The sequence below is a fragment of the Lipophrys pholis genome (genome assembly GCF_963383615.2).
Source record: "Lipophrys pholis genome assembly, chromosome: 10".
Classification (NCBI taxonomy): Eukaryota; Metazoa; Chordata; class Actinopteri; order Blenniiformes; family Blenniidae; genus Lipophrys; species Lipophrys pholis.
This window is the reverse complement of record NC_137640.1, coordinates 17592532-17606339: the sequence shown is the minus strand read 5'-3', so window position 1 is coordinate 17606339 and position 13808 is coordinate 17592532. Positions and strand designations below refer to the sequence as shown.

General features: G+C 41.9%; 1 protein-coding gene across 3 annotated transcripts in view; it reads left to right on the top strand.

The window, feature by feature from the left end:
- The window catches only part of LOC308115580 (3',5'-cyclic-AMP phosphodiesterase 4C-like), a 100157-nt gene that overhangs the window by 44853 nt on the left and 41496 nt on the right, over window positions 1–13808 (top strand). The window contains exons 1-2 of one of the 3 annotated variants that reach the window (XM_080473152.1): window positions 10722–11066; window positions 11423–11642. The exons of 1 other annotated variant lie outside the window; for it this stretch is intronic. In XM_080473152.1, coding sequence (XP_080329278.1) covers window positions 11566–11642 — 77 coding nt within the window. In that variant the 5' untranslated portion in view covers window positions 10722–11066; window positions 11423–11565. Of the gene's footprint in view, window positions 1–3127; window positions 3641–10721; window positions 11067–11422; window positions 11643–13808 lie in introns of those variants that run through there. One more of the 3 variants, XM_080473150.1, reaches the window with a different exon arrangement.

Sequence of the window (13808 nt, the reverse complement as noted above, 5' to 3'; positions counted from 1 at the left end):
GGTATAATGTTTGAAGTTTTTTTAATTTGTAGTCTGAAATGAATTGCCGTCCTTTTGAGGGTGTCACCCTTTCTTAGCTCCTTTTAAACACTTGCAGCCTCACATCTCCGGCTGCCCTGTGTGCACCACCAAACAGCTCTTTAAGGGTTTTCATCAATTTGTTTGCTGCACTTTTTTTTTTTCTTTTAAAGATAAATATCCTTCAATCAAAAATATAACTTGAAAAAGTAGCTCTACCAAAGCTGTCACTGGGTATAAAGAGAGAAGTGTGTTGCTTAAATGAAATTCTAATTATGTTGTTAGGCTGTTTCTATCTGTTTTCATTAAAAGTCACAGGCTGACTGTGTGAAAGGCAGCACGATGCAGGTTTACAGATACCGAAGCAGCATGTGCACTGTAGATTGAAAATGCGGTTCGGGTGCTGCATGCAACTTTTTCCGTTTGTTTTAAAGTGAGCGCTTGTGTGTTGCATGCTTATGTGCTTGATCTTGTGCTGGCGGTGGGAGGAGGATGGACATGTGACTCAGTTGAATGTATAACTACACTTATCGCAGCATTAGTCACCTAAAGAAAAGACATTTTCTTAGAACAATTTGACTGAGTGGACCCACGCTGTCTGCAGGCATTTTATGCCCTGATTTCTTTTTTCTCAGCCAAACCCTCTCCTGGACCGAGGTACGATAGTCAGCTCTCTCAAGGAGTGACATGGCCTGTTTCTGGAGCTTCCAAATATCATAATAAAGCTCACTGATGCTGGTAGGAGACACATCCTTCAGCTCAATAGAAGATAAAAGTAAAATAAAAGTAAACAAGTACTTGCTCTGAATATATTCACACTATAGAATTATAAGGTAAACAACATAGAAAGGCGTTTTTATTGTTAGTTTCAATTCTTTAATTCGTCTACTTCAAAAAGTTCTCTTATATAACAGGAATGAGTGACCTTTTCTTAATTGTCTTTGTTTTCAGTCGTATTTGCTCACTTTCAGCCATGTGACCACTACCTCCCCCTGTCAGCGGTGATACTTGAGGTCAGGCTTTTCATTTAGGTGAATTTTGCCACTCCTCTCTGTGTAGATCCATCTTTTCCCATCAAATTTATCTTTTTTTTTCTCCGGTGCAGTCTTAGTTTATTGTTAGATATATGTAAGATAAATTCTTCTTAAATACAAACTAAAATGAAAACTAAAGAGGAGTCTCTTTTTTGAAAATGTAGAGTGAAATTACTGATCTTTTTATTGTTGAGTGTGAAATTAAATGACTGACGTGAAAGTGAAATGTTGGTGAAGTTCTTCAACATTATGACAAAGTTTTGATACCAGGTGTCAATCACAACCCCGCCACAAATCTTTGCGTGCATGCAGGTGTGTGCATGTCATTTTATTGCTGTTGCGGGGGCCCACATCTATTTACACACTCCTAGGGTTTTTTCCTTTTGTGTACAAAAGGCAAATAGTCAAGAAGAAAATTACTTTAAAAGTTGTATCAGTCAGCTCCTAACATGACTGGGACATTGTGACAGCCGGCATTACCATATGCCGTCACCTCTGATTCATTGGACGCTGATATTATGCGGTGAAACAAGTTGTTGTCCTCATGTTTATGAAAACAATACTGCACAGTCTGTAGCTGTTTTAAAGCAGTCTCTCCCTGTGTGTGTGTGTGTGTGTGTGTGTGTGTGTGTGTGTGTGTGTGTGTGTGTGTGTGTGTGTGTGTGTGTGTGTGTGTGTGTGTGTGTGTGTCTGTGTCTGTGTCCGTGTGAGGGCAATTGAGTGCCATCTGCTGGTCAGGTTTGGCAGCACGTCACGCAACAGCTGTGTTTTTGTTCATTGACCCCTGGTGACTCCTCCCGAGTTAAATCAGTACTTTGGCAGTCAGACCCTCAAGCTCAAGAGCCCTTCTATCTCTGTGCTTCAATAAACCAGTGGAAGACACATCGTGACTAATAATAATTAAATAATTGGAGTTGGCTATGTTCAGGGATTTGCTATGGGGTGTATAATACTATAGTATACCTATATACCTAATATTATATCCATACTTTATGGGCATTGCTCAAAGTCAATAACTGTGTGTGTGTGTGCAAATTTCTGTCTGTTGAACTAGAGAGCACATGCCAAATAAATCCATGTGAAACTCCTTGTGGTTTGATTAAAAGGTGATCTGTGATGATTGCAGCACTGCATCACATATTTTAGTCTCTAATAAGGGGCTGGATAGAGCGAGGATGCTGTGATGAATTTTGGAAGCTGTTTACAGATGAGAGGAAACTCTTGCAAATGTATGACATTCAGCATATGATTTGCTGATAGTTTTTTTCTCTTTTTTTTTTTTAGGTGTGGATTATCACACTTCAAAATTAAATATGTTGATTTAACCTGTTCATATTCTGAGCCATCTATTCCAGGGCAAGGCTTTTGCGTGTTGCGTTATGAAGGGTGTACTTGATAGATGTAAAGGCAAACACTCAAACAATTGCAATATTTATTCGAACAAAGCAGGAACTCATCATTTTAATTGCATGACAGCTGCAGAGGAGTGCTGAGTCTTGACTGAAGTTCTATTCATGCAACGTGCAGCATGTATTTACAGCATACTGCTTATCAAGGGAAATGTTTAGGTACAAGCAGATTCAGGATATCAGTTTGTCTGTTTTGGCTGCATTACCCAGGTTTTGCTTTTCGCTTTTGCGTCAGGACACTTTTTCTAGGTCAGAGATGAAACTCTGCATGGTCTGTTCTTCCTGTCACCGCTCCACTGGGAATCTATTTTCCCCTGATATACCAGTTCAAATCTATCTTTAATGTGAAGCTGGATGAGTTTGAATGAAGGAGTGGCCGGCAAAATGAAAATCTATCCCAGCTGCTGCCCCTTTATGCAGCACAGCTCTGGCGTGTGTGCACACGGGCTGAATGGTTGTCACTGCTTAATGTTAGTGTTTTGATGAGTGGAGGAAGAAAACAGACGTAAACTGGGGTCCTCGCCATTTGCCAGTTTACCCTTGCATGAAGGGAGTGCGAGATCCAGCTGGTTCCCCCATGGCACGTGCTAACAATGCTATAATTCAGGCCTGGCCATATTTAGGCAGAGCTCACTGCTATGTAAACAGAGCTTACTGCTGAGGGGAGGGCTCACTCGTGTCCCTCAGTGGGGCTGGCTCATTGCTCTGTACAGAAAGGTGACTCTTGCGCTGTAAAGTGAAAAGTGGATCTGAATAATTTAGAGAATACCACAGGTGTCACTGAGTATGAAGGGCATCGTCACAAGGCAAGCATGACTTATTTTATTAGCTCCCTCGAAGGATACGATTGCTCAGAGAAGATGGGTGAGTTGGACTACCTGTCACGAGAGACGATGCTGCAGAATTGCTCAACGTAAGAGGGAAGTTTTTTTGAAACTGCAGCATGAGTGACGCCCTCTGTGAAAGCTCCGGGGAAGCCGGTTCCTTCACTATCAGCAGTCTTCAGCCTATCAAGCTGGGACCACAGTCACCGTCTGTTTCTCCCCACGGGTCCCCCAGAATGTCTCCCTGCGGCTCCCCCCGGAGTTCCCCCTGCCACTCTCCGCTGCTGTTCCGCAAGCTCCTGATGAACCGCAGCCTAGCTCTGCAGCGACGCTTCACCTTGGCACACACACCCAGGTAGATATTATCTTTTAGGACACCTCGGTTTTATGTTTCAAGGCCACAAAGGGAAAATCATCTTTTTTTAATGCAAAGTTCACAAATACATGTGAACATATGAACAAGGACAGTGGACAAAACACTGCATGGTGGCTCAGCACTTCCTAACAAACGTGACAAGAGAGACAATATCTCAAAATACAAGTATGTTGCAAATACATTTTCTACTAATAGACAGAGTGGGGCAAGGCTCCACAAACGCTTGACCATTGTAACAACAGGGATTGTATTTATAATGTGTTCAGATACATTCAATTTAAAATGAAGTCACCCCCCCTCTCTCACACACACACACACACACACACACACACACACACACACACACACACACACAAAATTACAAATTTGATTAAAAATGTAAGTTTCGCAATTAGTTCATCCCAAAGCTGCTCAGTTGGTTAAAGGTCTGAACTCTGAGCTCTGAGTGAGCCAGATCCACACAAAACTGATCAAACTGTGCCTTTATGGACTTCGCTTTGTGCAATGGGGCACAGTCATGTTGAAATAAGAACATAATGTTTGATCTTATGAACCTGTGTGGGAGTGTATTGCATTGGAAGTAAATTTGTTATGCTGTCAACGCCCCTTTACTATGGAAATGTGGGGGTCCTATTTCCTGAAAAAATGTCACGAAGAAGGAACTGATATACAATTCATACAGAGCATGACCATCAGCATTGTCTTTGGTTAAAAGAGTGGCACAGCTCTTTTTGGTGGTATCCATGTGTTCTTTATAATGTGTGCTGCCTGTCGCCAGTGCCCAGAAGTGCAGCTGCATATCAGAACGTAATACATTTATAAGAACTTGTATTCAGTGTTGCATCAGACCAGCATGCTGGTCGAGATTCAGAGGTCATTCTCAGACTGTGTGACCCTAATGAAGTTAAAAAGAAATTCATGTGTTTGTGAGTATTCCTACGTGTATTTTGTTCCAGGGGCTTATGGAGGATGGTGCATGTTTCACTATTACAGACACTGCTGTTTCACGTCATCAAAACACGAACCATGGGATGATTGTTTGGTGGGTGGGGGAGGGAGAAAAGCTCCATTGTCTGATGAGAAGGTAATTGTGGGAAATCATGATCCTGTTGACGTCGGGACCGGTGTCCACTGAATGAGCTTCATTGTTTTTGCAGTGAAAGAGAGGGTGTTGTGCCTAAAGGTGTTCAGCGGGCCAAGCGCTGACGAGAAAGGACCCAGTACCAGCAGATGGACGGTGTCTTTCTGACTCGAGGTTTCTGTTCAGCTGAGAAACAGCTGAGTGTGCAAGGAAGTGGAGAAAGTTTACCCCAGTACACACAAGGCTATTGCTACTCATTTCCCATGGCTGGAAACAGGCAGCCTGCATCTCTTTCCTTGTAAGAAATGCTCAAACTGGTTAAATCTTTTGCAGTTTTGACAGACCTTAAACATTTAAGTAACTATTAAGTTTGGAATAGAATGATATTAGCACTTGCTTCGGAAATGCACGTTCGCCTTTTTTGGTAGAAGTTTAGGAGGACATTTCCAGACTTGAGAAGAAGACTCCTGCCATGCTTGTGTGAGGAGAAAACTGTACAGATGGTTGTGACATAGGGAACAGCTTATCCATGTACAAAACTATGACTTGCATGTTAGTTCAGGAAGCACTGAGCAGACTTCCTGAAACGAAAATGACTCGGCTATCTGAAGGGCCGGTCTTATTTCAACTGTCTAATTTGGAGAAAATAATCTTAACAGGCAAAGACAATTTGTGTTCCCTGTGTAATCATTCTCAAACTTGCATGACATTCTGAATAGTTGTTGTTCTTACAGTGTGTCATCAACACGATTTTGACACTGAGAAGTAACAGCGTCTCCCATTGATTTATCAACAGTGTTATCCTGAGTCATCTAAGCTTTTAACATGCTGTTAAGTGTGGCCACGGGCTGTTCACAACAGCAGCTCTCGTTTTTCCCTGTGGTTTTAATGCTTACCACCTTTTGTCAATGTTTCAGACACACAAATTGTGTTTGCATCTAAAAACACAAGGTAATATCAAAGTATAAATCAAATATGTCATAGTGGAGTTCATTGCTGTTGTTTTGGACCCATGCAGCCAGACCCACTTTTCATTCCCCTCATTAGAAAAGTTGTCTTGTTGATATAACTCATAGTCATAGAAAAACAAGCATTTGTTCAATTTTACTGTATGTCAATGAACATGACAAAGTTGTTATTGTAATCCCGTAAACCTCACTGGCAAGTCGAAAAAAAAAAATGTTATTCATATTTGATTGACATGTACACTTTTAGGAGTAAAGTTTACAACAAAGTACTCTTGAACACTTCATTCCAACAAACTGATCAACTGAAAACTTACATCCTGTAAGCCTGTATTTATTCTGCTGTTTTATTCAGAGTAAAATTATCCGTCAGATAAACATGAAAGCTTTGCTCCACTAGCCCTGTACTTTACACTGCTGACTGTTTACCTGCTTGGCTGTCAGCCCGTAAACATGCAAAGGAAGCATTTTGTAAATACTCTTTGTGTGTACATATTAACATAATTCATTGCGGTACACATTGGATACTTTTTTGTTCCATATATTATTCAATAGGACCTGTACAGCAAGGTTATCTATTGAGCTAAATGCATTTGTGGGAATTTGACGACGTAAAAGCACACGATTGTTCCATAAATTGCATAAAGAAGTTAATATAGCTTAATGGATTCTTCCGTTTCACATACCCCCACACAGAAACTGCTACAGGGAGATGGGGACTCTGACAACTGTCACGGGCTTGTTATAAAAACATTTGGCTCATTATTCAATGAAACTGCACCAGAGCTTTCACCAAATCTGCTGAGTGTGAACAAATTGTGAGAGCTGCACCACTTGGAAGAGCTAAGTGCGACTTCAGGATTGCTGGACTCGTCTAAAGAATATTTCTCCCTGTCTATTGAAGCTCAGTCTTTGTTTTTATTTTATTTTTTGATTTACCTTATTTTCATGCACCAACCACATGACAGCAGAAGATACCCCATTTGTTTATTTATTTTTTAATTTATTTATTTTTTCCTTGTCCTGTTCGCCAGCTTGGGCAAACAATATGATGTGATTGAGAGCCTTCAGGTGTCAGAACAGTTTTTGCTCTTGCAACAGGAAGAGACTTGTACTCTCCTCCTGTTGCTGCTTTTATTTGGAAGCTGGCATGGCTGCCGTACACGACGGGGGGGACGGGGGACGGGGGGGGAGACAACAGGCAATACCCTCGTTAATGCTACATATATTATTTACAGTATCACACTGATCCAAACACTTTCTGACTGTTGTTAGATTAAACCAGCCTGAGCAGCTCTATCTAGACAGTAACATGATTTTCAAGCAGGAACATAAATTAACAAAGTAACAACAACAAAAGAAGAACATGATTTTGATGGTTGAACAAATGATGGCAGGAAACAAGCAACATCAGCAACACATCTCATTGATGAGGGGTGGAAGTCTGTGTGTGTGTGTGTGTGTGTGTGTGTGTGTGAGTGTGGTTTGTCCACTGGGTGTGGTTGGAAATGTTGTGGGGGGGCCTGTAGCAACACCCCGGGGCCCAGCGGACCCCCAGACCCGTTATGGCCCCAGCGAACCACCTCAGAGAGCCGCGCCCCAGCCCAGAAAGCACCAGAGAAGACCAGAGAAGACAGACCCAAACAGGAGGAGCCCACAAGAGAAGGATAGGTGGAGCAGGGTCTAGGGCCCTGAATCAAGCTGGCAGCCCGAGACTGGCCGGAGCAGGGCCTCCGGGCCGAGTGGGCCGGGAGCCCCCCCAATCCCGGCGGTTCCCCCCCAGACCAGGAAGAAAGAAGGCCCGGCCAGGCCTGGCACCACCTCCCATATTTTTGGCCCTGGAGGTCACCCTCAGTCAGCTGCCCGTCCAGAACCTGGAGCCCCACCGTGTCTCCCCCCCAGATCCGGGAGCGAGCCAGACCCGGAGCACAGCAGCAGGGGCCAGCCCGCCCCAGCAGGGGGAGGGGAGCAGAGGGATAGAGAGCAGAGGGCCCACCCCCAGCGCCGCAGCGGGCACCCTCACATTTGAGATACCACATTTAGAAAATAAATGTGTGTGTGTGTGTGTGTGTGTGTGTGTGTGTGTGTGTGTGTGTGTGTGTGTGTGTGTGTGTGTGTGTGTGTGTGTGTGTGTGTGTGTGTGTGTGTGTGTATGTGTGTGTGTGTGCAGCGTGGTCATGTCAGTTATCAGTGTTCACATCAAGCAGAAAGAAATGGAAGTGTTTGGCTTATTGTTGCATGAGCGTCTCTATCTGAAATTCAGAAAGTTGCAGTTTTGAAGATCACATCTAGTTTCTATCCTATGTCAATATGTTTGATGTTAAATTATCTGTAGATTTGTGTCAAATAATGTTCATTTTATAATATAAATTATTTTGTCAATTACTAATAGTTCTTTCACCAGAATCACCCTTTCTATTCCTGTAAAGGGGTGTCAAATGTCCAATGACTCATTCTGCACATGTGTGTCAGGTCTCCTTCTGTGTCTATGTAAAGTCTGCATTTCTTACTTATCTGTTTTATTTTGATGCTCACCTGTCTCATCTCTGTCAATGGTCTCTGTTCTCTAGTGTCGGGACATCCGACATCGTTCCTCATGTTTCTCTCATGTTTCTCTCATGTTTTTGGACTCTGTGTTTATGAACTTTGTTTGAGGTTTTGGAGCTGCCTCGGAATTACCCCTTTTAGATACCCACACCTCCTGAATATCGTTGGCTCTGTAAACCTTCAGCATTTGTCTGCTTTTGGGCTCACCACAAATCGTGACAGTGTGGGTGTTCACTTTACTGATAGAAATGCATATGCATTGAACACATGTTCCTTATGCACCAACAGCACTGCCATCTCCAGATGACTGTTTGAGCGGATAGTTTTGATGGTTTGGCAAAAAATATCCATGGAATCTGGTTAAATTGAGATCTATATAGAAGTTAGTGCAATTTAGTTTGAATGAGTTGGGAACAGTATGCAAAAAAAATAAACCCCAACTATTAAACTGGATGCCACTCATGGACTCTTGCAGGAGCCATGTGTATGAGAGACTTTATTTAAAGCGCATCATTTCAACAGCTCTGTATTATTGAGATCTTCCTGCCACACGTTTGAACATTATTGCTGGACATCTGTTGTCGGGTTTCAGATAGAGGATGTGCATGTGTGGATAGGAGGTGTGTAATCTCACCTCGGAGTGAGTAGTCTCTTGGCTCAGATGCTATCTTGCTTTTTTAGCTTCTGACTTATTATCATATAATGTGTGAAAAGTTGATGACTAAAGAGAAGTTGTGACATTTCCGTTTACCCTCTTCTACTTTGTCACGCAAATTTTTGGAGTGCAGTATTTCAGGAACCAACTGTTGGCTTCCTGGTCATACATATTCGGATGCCAGCAATTACAGCCTGGAGAGCTGCATGAAGCACATGAGGCACACACAGAAATAAAGAGACGAGAAATAAAACATTGTTGAGAGCACCTGCATTTTGATGTGAAGCCAGCCGTGGAGGTTTCAAACATGTGGACTTTTGGTGCTGTGATGAAAGGGTCACTGCAGTAGCTACTCTTTACCATAGCGAGCAATATCTGGTGCCATTTCTGCTTCTTTATCTCAATGATGTTTCCTTAACACATTCGCTTTTATATGCAGTTGTATCACAGACTTATTATAATATTGTATTTTTTTGCAGATACTTGTTTCTAGTTTCTTGTTGGCTTCTGTGGCTCTCTGGTGTAGTCAGTTCTGGTTCTTTCTCTGTCTCAGGCATCTCTCCTTGCCGCCTGAGCCAGCTACTGCTTTTATTTTTAGTAGGCAGAAGTAATTAGTTATTTAAGAACAGGAGTATACAAGCAGTGACTTCTACACAGTGCCCTCCCTGCAGCTTGGCCTAACCATACCCTCCAACCACATTAACGTATACCAATATGTATTTTTTTTTTTAATCTAATACTGAAGACAAATTACATAGTATTTATGATACAATTTAATGATGTAAACTATAGTGCAAATACTTTAGGTGTGACTCCTGGCAAATTGCAGTATATAGATAACCCAGATTGCTCACAGATTGTTATTTGAAGTAGCATAGCATTAAAATTAGCTTCTGGGGGAAGTTCACTGTATGCATTGTTTTCCTTTGTGCCAGCGTGACCTCTGAGTTTTGTGTGAGAAGTACCGCACGCAGTATTTACAGACCTTAGTCAGAGCAGACAGTTAAGAGGAAACTGATTAATGAGGCAGTTTTTCATCTCATGTGTTCAAGAAGACATGCCAAACATTCTCAACTATCAGTGTGTGAGTGTGTCTGAGTTTGTGACCATTAAAGACCTGTTCTGCAAACAGAGCAAGCCTTCTGAAGTCTTTATTTATGGCTCCACTAATATCTTAATTACTTTACTTTACTTTACTTTTTTTTAATTAACCTTTATTTAACCAGGAAAGTAAAAAACCCATTGAGATCGAGCTCTCTTTTACAGGGGTGATCTGGCCACTTTAATTTACTTTACGTTGTGTTGTTGTGTTGTGTTTTGTTGTGTTGTTTGTTTTATTATTTCTGAAGAATTTATCCATGGCCCCAGTGACATCTAAGAACCTAACTTAACTTAACTTTAATTTAAGTTGTCTTCTGAATACATAATTTTTGGTCGTTTTTTCTATATGAATATTTATTCTATATAAATTGCATTTACTTATCCATTTATTGTGTTAAATAAAATGTGCAAATCTTATAATTTAGATCAATTTCATAATGAAAAATACTTACTTGAAACCTGATTTAATTGTAATTGTTATCAGACCCCAGCACAAACTCCAACATTATCAATAGTTACCCGCCTCCAGGGAAACAGCAGAGGCAGAGAATTGGGTCAGGTGGTGTGTTACTTTCACGTGTTGGCAAAGACTGTCAAGCCAGTCTGCCTGACAAAAAAAACACCCCAGAGCCACACGGAGGATTTTAATCTCCCTTTAAGAAGTTGGGATAAATCAAAGTGTTCTTCTGTGACTAAATATAGCAACACTTTCAGTCTCATGAGTCTCAGGACGAGTCAGCAGTTTGTCTATTAAGAGGCATGTTCAGATCAAACCTGAGCAGTTTGTAACTTGAACACAAAACTTTTAAAGCAGAGCTTTTTTACACTTTGGTCTTGGCGTTGGATTTCCGGCAGTAAACAAGATCTTTGACAGCTCCTGAACACATGGTGACCTGCGATTGGTTTCTGCAGTGACCTCAAAAGACTCGCCAGAGGAAGAGGTCAGCCTTTGCTGGCTTTACTTACCCTGCAGTGTTTTTATTCTCAGTGGCTCAATTTCATCTATTTCCTGTGAACAGCATAAGCGACAAAGAAGTAGTGTGACAAAGTGATAAGGTAGTGTATGTTTTCAGTCCTCTCTGCAGATTTCCTGTCTTCCGTTAATTCATTTGGAGGTGTCAAGAAAAATCATCAGTAAGTTTTGTTTGGGTATTTAGTATAGCATCGAGAGAGGCTGGAGAACTGGGGATTTATTGTAGCTGAGCAGCTGTATCTCTCCTTTTCTGGAAATGTATTGAATATCACACTCCTGCGAACCGTGTTGAGGCTTGTCTGGAGCTTCAGTTTGATAACTTTGTTTCTCTTTTGCAATGTGAGACTCTGAAGACTCATCAGATCTGTTGAGGCTGATTGTATTATTCCGTTTTCCCCTTTAACACTCTTTTTGTTTTGTCACTGCACAAACTCTGAAGGAGTTGATCCAGAAGCATCTCATGGGTTGCTGGAAGAAATCATGAAGCTGTGAAGGTTCCGAGGTCATCACTAGGGGCTCGGGTCAAATGTGAAGACTGTTTTCATTACAAGGGTCTCACATAACTTAGGCTCTTCAGAGACAATGAACAAAGACCTACGAATGGTGCGGAAATGGACGCCGTCTTGTTTCGGACATGGTCGGAGGCACTCATGCTTGGGGTATGTTCCTGAACTCTTGAGCTTGCATTCAGCACTTGTATTCATGAGAGGGTGTGTTCATACAAACAACTGCTGAAACACACATGACACTGAAAATTGCACTGATGTGAGGCAGACCTATAAGGATACAGAGGGATATGTAACTGTCTATTCTTTTAAAGCATGCGCAGATTTAGTGTTGAGAGATGTTAGCTCCCAATTCTTCCACTTTTTAAAGCTGGTACAGAACAAAGCAGCCATAAAACACACTTGTTGTGTTCGTCATACCTCCAAATCAGGTATTATAGACTTTAGAGATGCCACGCTTCTGTTGTGGTTAGCACTCTTTCTTGCTGTGGATTATTCTAATTCTAATTCTATTCTAATTATTGAAATTCTGGGCTTTGGACTTTAATTGGAGGAGTTTGCATGTTCTCTCCTTGTGTGTGGATGTTTTCTGTGGGTACTCCAGTTTCCTACAACAGTCCAAAAACATGTTCAAAGATGACCATAAATGTCAATGTGACTGCTTGCCCTGCTGAAGTAATTACTAAGCAGTATTATGAGCTAAAAATACTTTCCCCCTGGGATTATTAAAGTATTGGATCAAGAAGACGATAGACATGGAATAATGAGTGTGAGTAAAGAGAGTAGGATAATCATCAAACCATAATCAGAATCAGATCAGAATCAGAATGACTTTATTAATCCCCGGGGGAAATTCCTCGACCTCGCTCCACATAGAATGAAACGCATAGTTTAGGTAACCTTAAAAAAGTAATATTGATTTATCTGCCCATATATACAAAGTTAAGCTCAGCAGTGATGGTGTTGCAGAGCAGAGTGAGTTTAAAAAGCAGCACAACACACACGATTTACAAGGAGGAGTTTTAGAGTCTTATGGCCACAGGAAGGAAGGATCTCCTGTCGCACTCTGTTGGGCTCTTTGGTGGAATGAGTCTGTTGATGAAGTTGCTCCTGCTGCTGACCAGGACATCATTGTCCCTGATGGACCTCAGTTCAGACCTGATCCTCCTCTCGGAGACCACCTCTACAGAGTCCATCTCCACCTCCACCACGTCACTGGCCTTCCTTATGACTTTGTTTAGCCTATTGGTGTCGTCCACCCTCAGCCTGCTGCCCCAGCATGCAACAGCATAGATTATAGCGCTTGCCACTGCAGGGTCATAAAACACCTTCAGCATAGTACGGCAGATGTTGAATGACCCCAGCCTCCTCAATAAAAAAGACTGATATGGCCCTTCTTGTAAAGGGCTTCAGTGTTCTTCACTTAGTCAAGTTTATTATCTATATGGACCCCAAATAGATAATAAACTGGACCTTATAGCACAAACATAGATAAGCATCTCTGTTGCTCTGCGAGCACACATTCATGACTTCAAGGTTTTGTCAAGTTCACACTGTTACCCACAAGTGTGTGTGCGTGCGTGCGTGCGTGCGTGCGTGCGTGCGTGCGTGCGTGTGAGAGAGAGAGAAAACAGGTTTTGAAGTTGTGAACAAGTGGGAATATAAGACGTGAATGAGTGACTTGTGGTTCATGTCATTTAATTTGGGTCTGATTACCTTGAAAGAAACAACACTCGCTGAGGCACTTTGAAGTTTCTTCAATTCTACTGTAATACAGCTTTAGGTCAAAACACATGTTTTTCACATTTAATTACAGCCTGGATGTTGACATGAGCTCGAGGGCTTAGTCATGTTGGCGGAAATATGGGAGGCAGGTAATTGGATTTGTCATGTGTTAATGACCCGGAGTATTTTTACCAGAGTGATGAAGCCAACAGCAGCAGATTATCTGAAAAGGAAATCTCATAATATCTTAGTTCAGTGGTGTGAAATGTGTTGTTTGGCACAGAAGTGTACATGTGTGTTTCTGTGACCCTGTTTTTCTATGGTTCCTCTGCTGCACTATCTTTCTGCTTGCTGGCATTTTAACCAGTGGCTTCTGAGAGGAAGCACGTTTTTGTTTGTGGGAAGTTTCAGTCTATGTACTTCCTGTTTTTGTCCCAATTGTGTGTGTGTGTGTGTGTGTGTGTGTGTGTGTGTGTGTGTGTGTGTGTGTGTGTGTGTGTGTGTGCGTGTGTGCGTGTGTGCGTGCGTGCGTGCGTGCGTGCGTGCGTGCGTGCGTACGTGTGTACAGCACAGTTTACATTTTTTAAATAAATT